The following is a 14,233-nucleotide window of genomic DNA, read 5'->3' as shown; positions in this document are numbered from 1 at the left end:
GGGTGGATGCAGTCATATAGAGAGAGAGAGTTAGGGTGGATGCAGTCATATAAAGAGAGCGTTAGAGTGGATGCAGTCATATAGTTAGGGTGGATTGATATGACGTGTTTTCACAGTGTTGTAGGAACGATGTTAAATCCATTAGATTTGTCAATCTTGATGCCACAGAGTCTGAATGCCAATGATTTCAGTATGTCGAGGGAGCTTACTGGTGTTTATCTTAGAATGATTGATATATGGAATATACTGCCTGGTTACAAGGGGATAACATCAGGGTGGGGAGTGCCAACTGATGGTTACCATATGTTGTTGAAGGAATGTGTAAAGAGGCTATATAACTGAGAGATTTCCTTTGTCTAGGAGTTTGGGTTCCAATGGGCAACTCACGTGCCGTTTGTTATACGAACCCGGTACCGCATCTATTAAATACATTGTATCAATTCTCCATCTAAGTGTTAAATATCTTCTTGCATATTGAATTCCTTGATACCCGAGAAACTCATCATAACAGTGGATGCAGTCATATATAGAGAGAGTTAGGGTGGATCCAGTCATATATAGAAAGAGTTAGGGTGGATGCAGTAATATAAAAGAGAGTTAGGGTGGATGCAGTCATATAAAGAGAGAGTTAGGGTGGATGCAGTCATATAAAGAGAGAGTTAGGGTGGATGCAGTCATATGTACAGAGAGTTAGGGTGGATGCAGTTATATATACATAGAGAGAGAGTTAGGGTGGATGCAGTCATATAAAGAGAGAGTTAGGGTGGATGCAGTCATATAAAGAGAGTTAGGGTGGATGCAGTCATATATAGAGAGATCATGCATCATGGTACGATGCACACGGTCAAATGTGATGAGCACAGACTTCCTTCCTGACTTGTGGTGTTAGCAAGTCTCCTGTGTTTCCTCTTGTATTAAACTCAAAAACATGATGAAAGAAAAACAGACTGACAGAAGGGGAAGAAGAAAGAGGATAGAAAAAGGACTGAGACCTGTGGAGACGGATGGACGAGCAGTCCAGTCAGACAAGCGGACAGACATACAGTCAGATAGACAGACAGACATGCATTAAGACAGACAGGCAGACAGAGACAAAAGCATAATACAAAATAGCTAATAAAAAGCACTTCCTGTGGATTTGAGAAGATCCAGGTTAAAAGGAGGATAAATCCATCTCATAAAGGTCAGTGTTGTGAAGTATAAAGCTATTTTAAGTGCTCCTTCAGTTGATATAAATATTGTGATATTTGTTGATACAAACATTGTATCTGTGTGTCTCTCGTCTCTCTCTGTGTGCTTCCCATAGTTATACGTCATACTATGTGTTCTAATTCTATTTCTATGGTCATCCTATCCAACAGTGGATTAACCCAAAGGTCCAGAAACACCAGATTCTTCAGTTGCCTTCGAAAATGGCGTCAGACCTCTTCATCTCCACCGCTTCCCCCCAGCTCTCCCTCCACCCCTCCTCTTGTCTCCTTCTCCCCTCCTCTCTCCATCTCACACCAGATCGGTATCTCCATTCTGGTCCTGGCCTTTGTCTTTGGTTTCCCAGGCAACCTGTTCGTGGTGTGGTCGGTGCTGTGCCGCGTGAGGCATCGCTCCGTCACCTGCCTGCTCGTCTTAAATCTCGCCGTGGCCGACGCCCTGGTGCTGCTAAGCGCCCCGCTCTTCCTGCACTTCTTGGCAGGCAGGCGAGGCTGGGAGTTTGGGGCTGTGGCCTGTAAGACGGTGCACTACCTGTGCTGCGTCAACATGAACGTGTCCATCTACCTGATCTGCTTGATGAGCATGGATCGCTGGCTGGCCGTGGCGAGGCCCTTCCTGTCACAGAGGATGAGGACCAAGAAAACCCTGATGGCTATTCTGCTGGGTATCTGGGTGCTGGCCTTCGTCTTAGCTCTGCCCATGCCCTTCTATCGCAGGTGGGGCTGTGTGAATGTGTGTGGTGTGTGAAAGTGAGTGTGAAAGTGAGTGTGAGTGTGAGTGTGAGTGTGAGTGTGAGAGAGTGAGAGAGAGAGACTTAAATATTTTGTCTTGCCCATTCACACTCTGAATTGCACACATACACAATCCATGTCTCAATTGTCTCAAGGCTTAAAAATGCTTCTTTAACCTGTCTCCTCCCCTTCATCTACACTGATTGAAGTGGATTTAACAAGACATCAATAAGGGATCATAGCTTTCACCTGGATTAACCTGGTCAGTCTATGTCATGGAAAGAGCAGGTGTTCTTAATGTTTGTATGCTCAGTGTATATATATATATATATATATATATATATATATATATATATATATATATATATATATATATATGAATATATAAGTATATTATGAAGTATAATAAGTCTGTGTGCTGTCTATTCTGTAAAAGAAGAACTGAAGTGGAGTCAAAATGTTGACAGGATGTTGATGCAACATACTGTAAGTATCAGTGGAGGCTGCTGGCCTTCGTCTCATAATAATGTCTGGAATGGCAGACAATGGCTGGAATGGAATGGTATCAAACACATTAAAACCATGTGTTTGGTACTATTCCATTCACTCCATTTCAGCCATTATGATGAGCTGCCTTCCCCTCAGCAGCCTCCACTGATAAGTATGTCTGTGTGAATTTGTTCTCTGACCACCATGGATCTGTGACTGGTGTGGTTGGAGAGGCATGAGAGGCGAGAGAGAGAGAGACAGAGTGAGAGACATCTAAAAATACAGTGACCCCCCTCTCATATCATTACCAAGCCCTGCTGAGTTGTTCCCTCTCAAACCTGTTCTCTCTCTCTCTCTCTCTCTCTCTCTCTCTCTCTCTCTCTCTCTCTGTCTCTCTGTCTCTCTGTCTCTCTGTCTCTCTGTCTCTGTCTGTCGCTCTCTCTCTCTCTACCCAGTAACCTGAAGCCCTTCCTGCACAAGAACATCTCCATGAACATCTGCATGCCGTATCACTGGGGCAGTGTGGGTCACCAGGTGTTCCAGTACCTGTTTGAGACCGTCCTGGGCTTCTTACTCCCCTTCACCTTCATCATCGTCTGCTACACCTCCGTCATCTGCCGGCTACGCAGCGCCATGTTCCAGCGCAAGGGACGGGGAAACCGCCTCATCCTCCTCATCATTGGCGCCTTCGCTCTCTTCTGGCTGCCCTACCACCTGGTCAACATCTTACAGGTATGCGAGTTCCTCAATGTATTTGAAAGTTATTATGTAGCAGTTCAATGTATCAGGTATAATAATAATAATAATAATAATAATAATAATCATAGGTATTATAATATTATTATTATTATTATTAATAATAATAGGCATAATAATAATATTATTAATAATAATAGGTATTATAATCATATTAATAATAATAATAATAATAATAATAATAATAATAATAATAATAATAGGTAGAATCCCTATCAGTGTCTCTGATGTTTATCTGTCTCCTCTCAACTCTTCACCTCATCCTCTTTCTCTTCTTCCTCCTCTATCCCTCTCTCTCTTCCTCCCTCTCTCTCGTTGGAGTGCATGCTGGGAGTGAGTCGTGAAGCAGGAGTGATTGTGAGAGCGACTGGATTTTTTTTCACTCTATTGGGTTTTGGTGTGTATATTATTTATATTGATTAGTTTAGTTGTTTTAAGGTTATCTTGTCTAACTATCACTAAGCACGTATAGGGGTGGTGGGATTGTTGAGGTTGTTTTTCGCGAGGGCACAACCAGCGGGTGGGGCTGGTTGCAATGGCCACTCGCGGAAGTTTGGAGTTTGAAAAACTTAGTCGGCGACATGGGAGTAAAGATTCCTGCTGCGGCCGGGTGTTCAGTGGAAGAATGTAGCTTGGCAGTGGGTGCTATCATTGGGTATGATAGCATCAAATCAGCCTCAAGGATGAATAGCGCTGTAGTGATATTTTTAGATTCCATTGAAAAGGTGAATATGATAGTTGAGAGTGGTGTTGTGTTGCAGGAGACGCAGACGCCGCTATTTCCGCGTATGAATCCGGCGAAGAAAGTTATACTTTCTAACGTGCCACCATTTGTTAGAGATGAAGTGTTGGAGCGAGAGTTATCTCGTCATGGTCAAATTGTATCTACAATAAAGAAGGTTCTTTTTGGATGCAAATCTCCGTTGCTGAAACATGTCGTGTCTCATAGGAGACAAGTGCATATGATTTTAAAAAAGGACATTGATGAACTGAATTTAGCATTCAGTTTTAAGATTGATGGATCTGATTATGTCTTCTACGCTTCTACTGAATCAATGAAATGCTTTGGCTGTGGAAGAGAGGGGCATTTGGTGCGTAATTGTCCCGAGAATGAGCGCGCAGATTCTGGTAGCAGCTCTAGTGCTGGTGCAGCTAATGCACCACCGCGAAGGGATGAACATTCTAAGGGTGCAGGTGCTGGGGAAGGGAGGAGGTGGGCAGATGTGGTAGGAAAAGTAGGAGAGGAAGGCAGTGTGGATACGGGGGCAATGGTGGTAGATCAGAACAAATAAGGAGGGGAAAAAGTCGGTGAGATTGCGACTGCCGTTGCTGAGGTGGTGCTGGAAAATGAAATTGGAGGTCAAGAGGAGATTGAAATAATAGAAAAGGAAGCAGCTGTTTTCAAAGTACCGAGGAGTAAGAGGAAGAATGTAAGGGGTGGTGAAGGGTCTAATTCCAAGAGGAAGGTAGAGATTGATAAATCAGTTGAAGATAAACAGGTTGTAGAGATGGTGGAGTTTTCTTCTGGGGAGGATAGCGAGAGTGAGTCATCTGATGCGTCACAACAAAATAGTGAAAAACAGTGGTGTGTAGTCGTAAAAACTCAAAAAGTGGGGGTGTGGCCATCTTGTTCTCAAAAGGGTTTTTGCCTTTGTCATATGAGGTTGAAGAGGTAGTTGAGGGGAGGTTATTAAAAGTTAGAGCAAGGTATGAAAACATCACTATGTGTCTGATAAATGTATATGCCCCAGTGGTGGCAGTTGAGAGGGTATGTTTTTTAGAGACATTATCAAATACCATTGAGAAATGTAATAATGAAGATTATTTATTTATTGCTGGGGATTTTAACTGCACAGTCAGTGATTTAGATAGAAATCACAAAGAACCTCATATAGCCTCAATGACTTTTTTAAAACGCCTCATTGTAACACATGGACTGTGTGATATTTGGCGGAGTCAACATGGAGGCACGAGACAGTACACCTGGGCGCATGTGAGAGAGAACACCATCTCTATGGCCAGGTTAGATAGGTTTTATTGTTTTGAGCATCAATCTCAGGTCTGTAAATCAAGTGTGATAACCCCAGTGGGATTTTCTGATCATTGTTTAATAACAGAGGTGGTGTTCATTAACGATGTAAAACCCAAAAGCGCATATTGGCATTTTAATATAACTTTATTGAGTGATGCTCACTTCAGAAAATGTTTTAGTTTTTTTCTGGGAGAGGTGGAGGTCTCAAAATGCCAGTTTTGTATCCCTTCAACACTGGTGGGATATAGGGAAAATCCAGATTCAACAATTATGTAATCAATACACGAGGAATGTCACCAAGGATATCACCAGATCAATGAAAGCCCTAGAGACTGAAATAGTGGAACTCATGACGTTGGTTGAGACCACAGGAGATCGAGGCCATACTCAGGCCCTCAAGAGGAAAAAAGCTGCATTGGCAGACCTGCTGGGTATCAGAGCACAGGGGGCATTGGTAAGAAGTAAGTTTCAGGGAATCTCTGAAATGGATGCCTCATCCAAATTTTTCTTTGGTTTAGAGAAAAAGAATGGACAAAGAAAAATTATTAATTGTCTCAAATCAGCTGTTGGACAGGAGCTCACTAGCCCTAGTGAAATTAGAAAGAGGGCAGTAGAGTTCTATGCTGAGCTCTACAAGTGTGAGTACAAAGAGGATAAAACAGTGACACAGCAGTTCCTTGATGGGCTCCCACAGGTGGCTGCAGAAGCTCAGGTTGAGCTAGAGCAACCATTGTCTTTGCAGGAGCTATACACTGCATTAAAAGGCATGGAAAATGGAAGGGCACCAGGCATTGATGGGCTTCCCGTTGACTTTTTTAAGTCTTTTTGGGCTATGTTGGGAGAGGATTGGCTAGCAGTAGTTAATGATAGTTTAACCGGAGGGTTACTACCAATAAGCTGCAGAAGGGCTGTCCTCACCCTACTGCCCAAAAAGGGTGACCCTAGGGAGGTGAAGAACTGGAGGCTGGTGGCTCTATTGTGCACTGATTATAAGATCCTGTCAAAGGCTTTGTCCAACAGGCTGAGGGAGGTGATGGGGCAAATCATACATACGGACCAGTCCTACTGTGTTCCTGGCAGGCAGATAGGGGATAACATTTCTCTGATTCGTGATTTTTTGGACGTCTCTAGGGCTATTGAGTTGGATGCTGGTCTAATTTCAATTGATCAGGAAAAGGCATTTGACCGAGTTGAACATCAATACTTATGGCACACTTTTGAGGCGTTTGGGTTCAGCTCTGGTTTTATTGCCATGATAAAGGTGATATATGGTGACATTGAAAGTGTATTGAAAGTTAACGGTGGTTTGAGTGCTCCTTTTAAAGTGTGTAGAGGTATTAGGCAGGGATTTTCTTTGTCGGGAATGTTATATGCCATTGCTATAGCTCCTGAGTGGCGCAGTGGTCTAAGGCACTGCATCGCAGTGCTAACTGTGTCACTAGAGATCCTGGTTCGAATCCAGGCTCTGTCGCAGCCGGCCGCGACCGGGAGACTCATGGGCGGCGCACAATTGGCCCAGCGTCGTCCAGGGTAGGGGAGGGAATGGCCGGCAGGGATGTAGCTCAGTTGATAGAGCATGGCGTTTGCAACGCCAGGGTTGTGGGTTCGATTCCCACAGGGGGCCAGTATAAAAAAATATGTATTCACTAACTGTAAGTCGCTCTGGATAAGAGCGTCTGCTAAATGACTAAAATGTAAATGTAAAATGTCTATAGAGCCACTACTAAATAGCATTAGAAGTCGCATTGAAGGGGTGTACCTTTCAGAGGATATTCCTCCTATCTGTCTCTCAGCCTATGCTGATGATGTAGTTGTTTTAGTGAAAAATCAAGCGGAGGTGGATAGTTTGAGTCTAATGGTTGATCGTTTTAGGGGAATATCCTCTGCAAAGGTAAATTGGGAAAAAAGTTGTGCTTTACAGATTGGAGAATGGTCTGGAGGGATCATGGCTTTGCCAGGGGGGCTGGAATGGTGTAAGGGAGGTTTTAAGTATCTTGGAGTGTACCTAGGAGATGAGGGGACAATGGAAAAAATTTGGATTGGGGTGGTTGAAATGGTGGAAGGGAGGATGAGGAGATGGCATTGGTTGTTATCGCGTATGTCATATAGGTTGCGCACTATTATAGTTAACAATGTGATTGCCTCTGCACTGTGGCATCGGTTGTCAGTTTTAGAGCCACCATCTGGCCTTCTGGCTAAGATACAGGCAATTATTGTGGATTTTTTTTGGGATAAATATCACTGTGTTCCACAAAGTGTTTTGTATTTGTCAAAAGAGGAGGGGGGACAAGGTCTTGTACATCTTGCTAGTAGGGCTGCTGCTTTCCGGTTTCAGTTTATTCAAAGGTTGCTTTATGGACCGGAAAATGTGGTTTGGAGAGGGGTGGCAGGTCTTGTATTACAGCAGGTTGGGGGATTAGGTTTAAAGAAAGCTTTATTTTTGGTTGATAGTAGCCAGATTTCTAGGGAGGGAGTACCTCCGTTTTACAGAGGCCTTCTTAGGGTGTGGAGCATTATGAAGGTGTCCAGACGAACGTCAGCGGAGTCAGCGCATTGGCTGTTGGAGGAACCTCTGGTGTATGGGGCAAGACTGGATTGTACAACTGCAGCTGTTCCATATTTCTCCAAGATTCTGGTGAAGGGCAAAATCATCACCTTAAAACAGTTAATGGCCATGGCTGGGACCGCCTTAATGGATGGAAGACGGGTGGCTGAACATTTGGGGGTGAGGTCGGAAAGGATTGTCGGACAACTGCTGGGAAGCTGCAGGAAGGCTCTGTCAGCAGAAGAGTGGGTATGCTGAGTAGTCACAAGAAGAAGGTACAAGATGAAAACGTCTAATTTCCAAGACTAGGGATTACACCCAATATCCCAGAGTCAGAAAGAAAGGCGTTATTGCTGGATTTGAGAGGGTTGGAAGAGGTGGGTTTGGATGAGGTGAATGGGAAATACTTATATAGGGGGTGTGTCAAGGTTTTGAATAAAGATAAATTGAAAAATAGAAAAGACACTCCATGGAGGGTAAAATTGGGCATTGATGACAAGGTAAAGCCAGCATGGAGAGCACTGTACAAGCCACCGTTACAAAAGGGTACTGGGGATATGCAATGGAGGGTTTTGCATGGAATCGTTGCAGTTAATGCTTTTGTATCTGTTATTAACTCAGATGTTGGAGATGGATGCCCTTTTTGTAATATAAGAGAAACCATTTTTCACTGTTTTATGGAGTGTGAGAGGATAAAACCTCTCTTGGAAATGCTGGAGTCTTTGTTTAAAGCTGTAGGGGAGATTTTCAATATCACTGTTTTTATTTTGGGGTTTCAATATAGTAAGCATCAGAAAAGAAAATGTCAACTGTTAAATTTTATTTTGGGACAAGCTAAGATGTCAATTTTTCTGAGTAGGAAACATAAGATATAAACGGGATATGGGCAGGATGTAAGATGTGTTTTTAAAGGATTAGTGAAAGCAAGAATAAAAGTGGATTTTGAGTTCTTCTCAGCTGTAAAATATCTCCCATTGTTTGAGGAGAAGTGGGCTTACGAAAGAGCGGTTTTTTGAAACTATTTTTTGTTGATGAAATGAGTTGAATGTATATGTTCTTTTTTATTTTATTTTATTTAGGAATTACATTTGTTTTCATTTCTGAAAAGGCAGTGTGCCATTATCTATGTTAACACTTGAGTTTTATAAAAACTCAAACTCTCTCTGTCTCTCTCTCTCTCTCTCTCTCTCTCTCTCCCCCTCTCTCTCTCTCTTGCTCTCTCTCTCACCTCTTTTTCTGTCTCTCTTTCTCTCGCTGTCTTTCTCTATCTCCCTCCTCTTTCTCCCTCTCTCTCTTGCTCTCTTTCTCTCGCTCTCTCTTGCTCTCTCTCTCTCTCTCTCTCTCTCTCTCTCTCTCTCTCTCTCTCTCTCTCTCTCACCTCTTTCTCTGTCTCTCTCTTACTCTCGTTGTCTTTCTCTCTCTCCCTCATCTTTTTACCTCTCTCTCTCACTATGTTTCACTTTCTTTCCCTCTCTAACCCCCAACACACTCTCTCTCCCCCTCCTCCCTTCTCTCCCTCCCAGGTGATTGGTCTGCTGGGTGACAACGCCACTCTCACCAATGCTGCTCTATCGGCCCGTCCCAACGTCACGGCGTTCGCCTTCCTGAGCAGCAGTGTGAACCCTGTGCTGTACGTGTTCGCCGGCAGCTCCCACATCCGCCAGGCCGGCTTTAGCTTCATGGCCAAGCTGTTCGAGGGCACCAACTCCGAGGGAGGTACCTCCGCCTCCTTCTCCCGCAGCACGAGGTCCAGCCGAAGTGGTTCCACAGCCCTGTACGAGAGCTCTGTCCTGCGCTCGCTGTCACTCAAGCCTGGGTGGTTGGGGAAGGAAAAGGATCGGGGTAGGGATTGTGGAATAGAGCTGCGTGGAGTTGAGGTCGAGGTTAACTCCAATCCGGAGTTCAAGACTTTGACGTCCAATGATCAGTCTGAGTAGTGTTACTTTTTTAACAACTTTTTCTGGCCTACTGTAGTAATCCTAGATTATTAATCGTATTTCATGTATTTCATGAACATATTTCTGATAAATGTGCTTTATTGCAAGTGTGTCTGTGCGGTTGCCTTCATGCAATTTCTGAATTAAAATATTATACAATTTCTTAATAAAGTTTTCACCTGTTGACAAATCAAGGAAGAGGGGAAGCAATGGTTCTAGACACTGACATGCGAGGTATAGCCAAATGACGTCAGTGACTGGAGCTGTGTTAGGAAATTAACATTTCCATGATGACCTCACTATTGTAATTGTGGTTAATTATTACAAAATGTTCTGGACAGGCAAATCAATGGAGAACAGTAGCTGGCTATAGTTGCACCATTATTCAAATGCTTTCAAAACACACAACGCATTACATACAGTAACTTCTAGTTAACCTAAGGTAGCGTGACAAACAACTATTTGGGTGAATTGGATAACTTGGTCATTTTTGCTATCAAACGGTGTCCTAAAATGGTCAGTAAAATAAAATAAAAAACACATATTAAGAAGATGAAACGGATTTGATCGTATGCCTCTGTCGACACCCTAACAACCGTATGTCTGTGTGCCAGAGTTAGTGGCCCTAACCGCAAGGCAAGACCACCCATACCACAGGAGATAGGAGTTATTCTTGACAAGGCAAAACTCTGGGATTACAACCAAATTATGGATCACTAAAATATACAACTTTTACATTACCGTGTGGTTTACCAATAAAACGGTCTGACGGTGATGTGGACATACTCAGTATACATATCCCGAAAGAAATAAATTATCTCACTACAATACATTTTAATAGAAAGTTAGCAAAAATAGATAAGATCTTGCTACCATGGAAAGGTAAATACCTGTCTATTGGTGAAAAAATCACCCTGATTAACTCTTTAGTCATATCCCAGTTTACCTATTTGCTTATGGTATTGCCTACACTTAGCGACCTATTTTTTTAATTATATGAGAAAAAATGATTCCATTATATTTGGAACGGCAAGCCAGACAAAATTAAATGGGCCTATTTATGTAAAGTAATGAATTAGGAGGGCAGATATGATTAAATATTAAAGCATTAGACCTCTCACTAAAGGCGTCAGTCATACAAAAGTTATATTTAATTCCGAACTGGTTCTCTAGCAGATTAGTAAGAATGTCTAACCCCATGTTCAAGAATGGTGTCACAACTTCCTCCGAAGCTGCCTCCTCTCCTTGTTCGGGCAGGCTTCGGCGTTCGTCGTCACCTGCCTTCTAGCCTCATCTCATCATTCCATTTGTTTTGTCTTGTCTAATACACACACCTGGTTCATATCCCCCCATTAGTGCATGTATACGTGTTCCCTCTGCCCCCTTGTCCTTGTGGGTGATTGTTTAATGTGAGGAGAGAGTAGCTCGGTTGAGCTACGTGTATTTTGTATTGCCGGGGTATATTTTCCCTGTGTGCCTGTTTTGTTCCAGTGCGCCTGTTTTACGCACTGGACTGTTTGACGCTATCCTGCGTAACTCTGTATTTCGGAATAAACTCTGTATTCTGTGATTTACCCTCCTGCGCCTGACTCCTTCAAATCACCCATCACAAATGGCATTTTCCCCTTTATTCAGATTACAACCTCTCACTTTCGGTTATTTGAAAATGAAATAATCTCCAGAATATCCCTATTTTTAAAACAAGCCATAGAAAGTTGGTTGCAATTTCAGTTTAATCCACCAGAAAAGACAGAACAAATAATACAACAAAAATGGTGGTTAAACTCAAATATACTAATTGATAATTGTTTTAAAAACAATCTGAAAAATATTTAAAAATAAAGTAAAATCTTTGTAAATTATATCATAAATAGGACTGGTGGAGTTATGTCACACATGCAGCTAACAAACATAAATGGAAATGTCTGCTCTACCCCAAATTACAACTAACTAATTGCAGAATTACCGCAAAAATTGAAGAGACAAGTGGAAGGGGGAAAAAGTAAGGAACTTTTCTGTTGGCCCTCCATTTAAGACCAAAATCGGTTTAACAAAATTGTGAGCATACCAGTTTCATTTAAGGACCAAAAAATTGACAGCTGTGCCATATAGACTGCAAAATAGTTGGGAAGAGATTTTCGATGTACTGATTCCATGGCACATGGTTTATGAACTGATACAAAACACCGGATTCAAAACGTAGAATTTTTCAATTTAAATTATTATACAAAATTCTTGCAACCAATAGATACAACCATCCCAGCTCTGCAGATGTTGCTGCAAAGAGACATAATCATTAGATCATTTGTTTTGGTACTGTCCATTTGTAGCTTGTTTTTGGTCACAGGTTCAGGAATGGTTGAAGAATTGCAACATTTACCTGGAGCTAACTCTGCAAATAGCACTGCTGAGTGATTTGAAAAGTCAAAGTCATTCGATCAATAATATAATAATACTTTTAGCAAAAATGTGTATCTTTGATTTACAATCTATAGAAACTATGATACTAGAAAGGTTCAGAACTTTTGTGAAACATCACAGCACAGTTGAAAATTATATGGCAAATAAAAATAAAAACAGGATGGTGTTAAGAGATAGATGGGAGGGGTTGGATGAAGCTGAAGGGTGGGACTAAATACAACAAGATCAAATATACTGTGTCCGTAAAATGTATATGGATTCGTAACTTTTGTGAAACAGCACAGTTAAAAATATATGGCAAAGTAGAAACCAAGCTGGATGGACTTCAGAGATGAATGGGAGGGGTTGATGGTAGCTGAAGGATGGAATTAAAAAACAAACAAAAGATAACTGTTGTAAGGAACATTGTGTCTGTAAAATGTATATAGTATGTATCAGCTGGAAGTAGAAGCCTAAGTGTTGTTGTACATTCGTTTACTCCAAATAGGAGAGGAGTGGGTTAGGGGAAATTAATAAAGGAAAATATATTTAAAAATATATGTATACAGTGGGGGAAAAAAGTATTTAGTCAGCCACCAATTGTGCAAGTTCTCCCACTTAAAAAGATGAGAGAGGCCTGTAATTTTCATCATAGGTACACGTCAACTATGACAGACAAAGTGAGATTTTTTTTCTCCAGAAAATCACATTGTAGGATTTTTTATGAATTTATTTGCAAATTATGGTGGAAAATAAGTATTTGGTCAATAACAAAAGTTTCTCAATACTTTGTTGGAAATGACACAGGTCAAACGTTTTCTGTAAGTCTTCACAAGGTTTTCACACACTGTTGCTGGTATTTTGGCCCATTCCTCCATGCAGATCTCCTCTAGAGCAGTGATGTTTTGGGGCTGTCGCTGGGCAACACGGACTTTCAACTCCCTCCAAAGATTTTCTATGGGGTTGAGATCTGGAGACTGACTAGGCCACTCCAGGACCTTATAATGCTTCTTACGAAGCCACTCCTTCGTTGCCCGGGCGGTGTGTTTGGGATCATTGTCATGCTGAAAGACCCAGCCACGTTTCATCTTCAATGCCCTTGCTGATGGAAGGAGGTTTTCACTCAAAATCTCATGATACATGGCCCCATTCATTATTTCCTTTACACGGATCAGTCGTCCTGGTCCCTTTGCAGAAAAACAGCCCCAAAGCATGATGTTTCCACCCCCATGCTTCACAGTAGGTATGGTGTTCTTTGGATGCAACTCAGCATTCTTTGTCCTCCAAACACGACGAGTTGAGTTTTTACCAAAAAGTTATATTTTGGTTTCATCTGACCATATGACATTCTCCCAATCCTCTTCTGGATCATCCAAATGCACTCTAGCAAACTTCAGACGGGCCTGGACATGTACTGGCTTAAGCAGGGGGACACGTCTGGCACTGCAGGATTTGAGTCCCTGGCGGCGTGTGTTACTGATGGTAGGCTTTGTTACTTTGGTCCCAGCTCTCTGCAGGTCATTCACTAGGTCCCCCCGTGTGGTTCTGGGATTTTTGCCGTTCTTGTGATCATTTTGACCCCACGGGGTGAGATCTTGCGTGGAGCCCCAGATCGAGGGAGATTATCAGTGGTCTTGTATGTCTTCCATTTCCTAATAATTGCTCCCACAGTTGATTTCTTCAAACCAAGCTGCTTACCTATTGCAGATTCAGTCTTCCCAGCCTGGTGCAGGTCTACAATTTTGTTTCTGGTGTCCTTTGACAGCTCTTTGGTCTTGGCCATAGTGGAGTTTGGAGTGTGACTGTTTGAGGTTGTGGACAGGTGTCTTTTATACTTATAACAAGTTCAAACAGGTGCCATTAATACAGGTAATGAGTGGAGGACAGAGGAGCCTCTTAAAGAAGAAGTTACAGGTCTGTGAGAGCCAGAAATCTTGCTTGTTTGTAGGTGACCAAATACTTATTTTCCACCATAATTTGCAAATAAATTCATTAAAAATCCTACAATGTGATTTTCTGGATTTTTTTCTTCTCAATTTGTCTGTCATAGTTGACGTGTACCTATGATGAAAATTACAGGCCTCTCTCATCTTTTTAAGTGGGAGAACTTGCACAATTGGTGGCTGACTAAATA

The 14,233-nt window shown here is 42.2% G+C and overlaps 1 protein-coding gene across 1 annotated transcript; it reads left to right on the top strand.

Annotated features, from left to right (window-relative positions):
* The first annotated feature begins 1,108 nt into the window (after nucleotides 1-1,108).
* Nucleotides 1,109-11,266, top strand: LOC311118839 (leukotriene B4 receptor 1-like). The gene is given in 5 exon segments (XM_084193616.1): nucleotides 1,109-1,183; nucleotides 1,362-1,442; nucleotides 1,444-1,925; nucleotides 2,885-3,161; nucleotides 9,286-11,266. Coding segments are annotated over 4 exon segments (1,203 nt in total). The 5' UTR covers nucleotides 1,109-1,183; nucleotides 1,362-1,412; the 3' UTR covers nucleotides 9,700-11,266.
* The last annotated feature ends 2,967 nt before the right edge of the window (nucleotides 11,267-14,233 follow it).

The sequence above is a fragment of the Coregonus lavaretus genome (assembly GCF_964263955.1).
Source record: "Coregonus lavaretus genome assembly, contig: HAP1_SCAFFOLD_7226, whole genome shotgun sequence".
NCBI classification, from domain to species: Eukaryota; Metazoa; Chordata; class Actinopteri; order Salmoniformes; family Salmonidae; genus Coregonus; species Coregonus lavaretus.
This window is presented reverse-complemented; position numbering and strand designations above follow the sequence as displayed.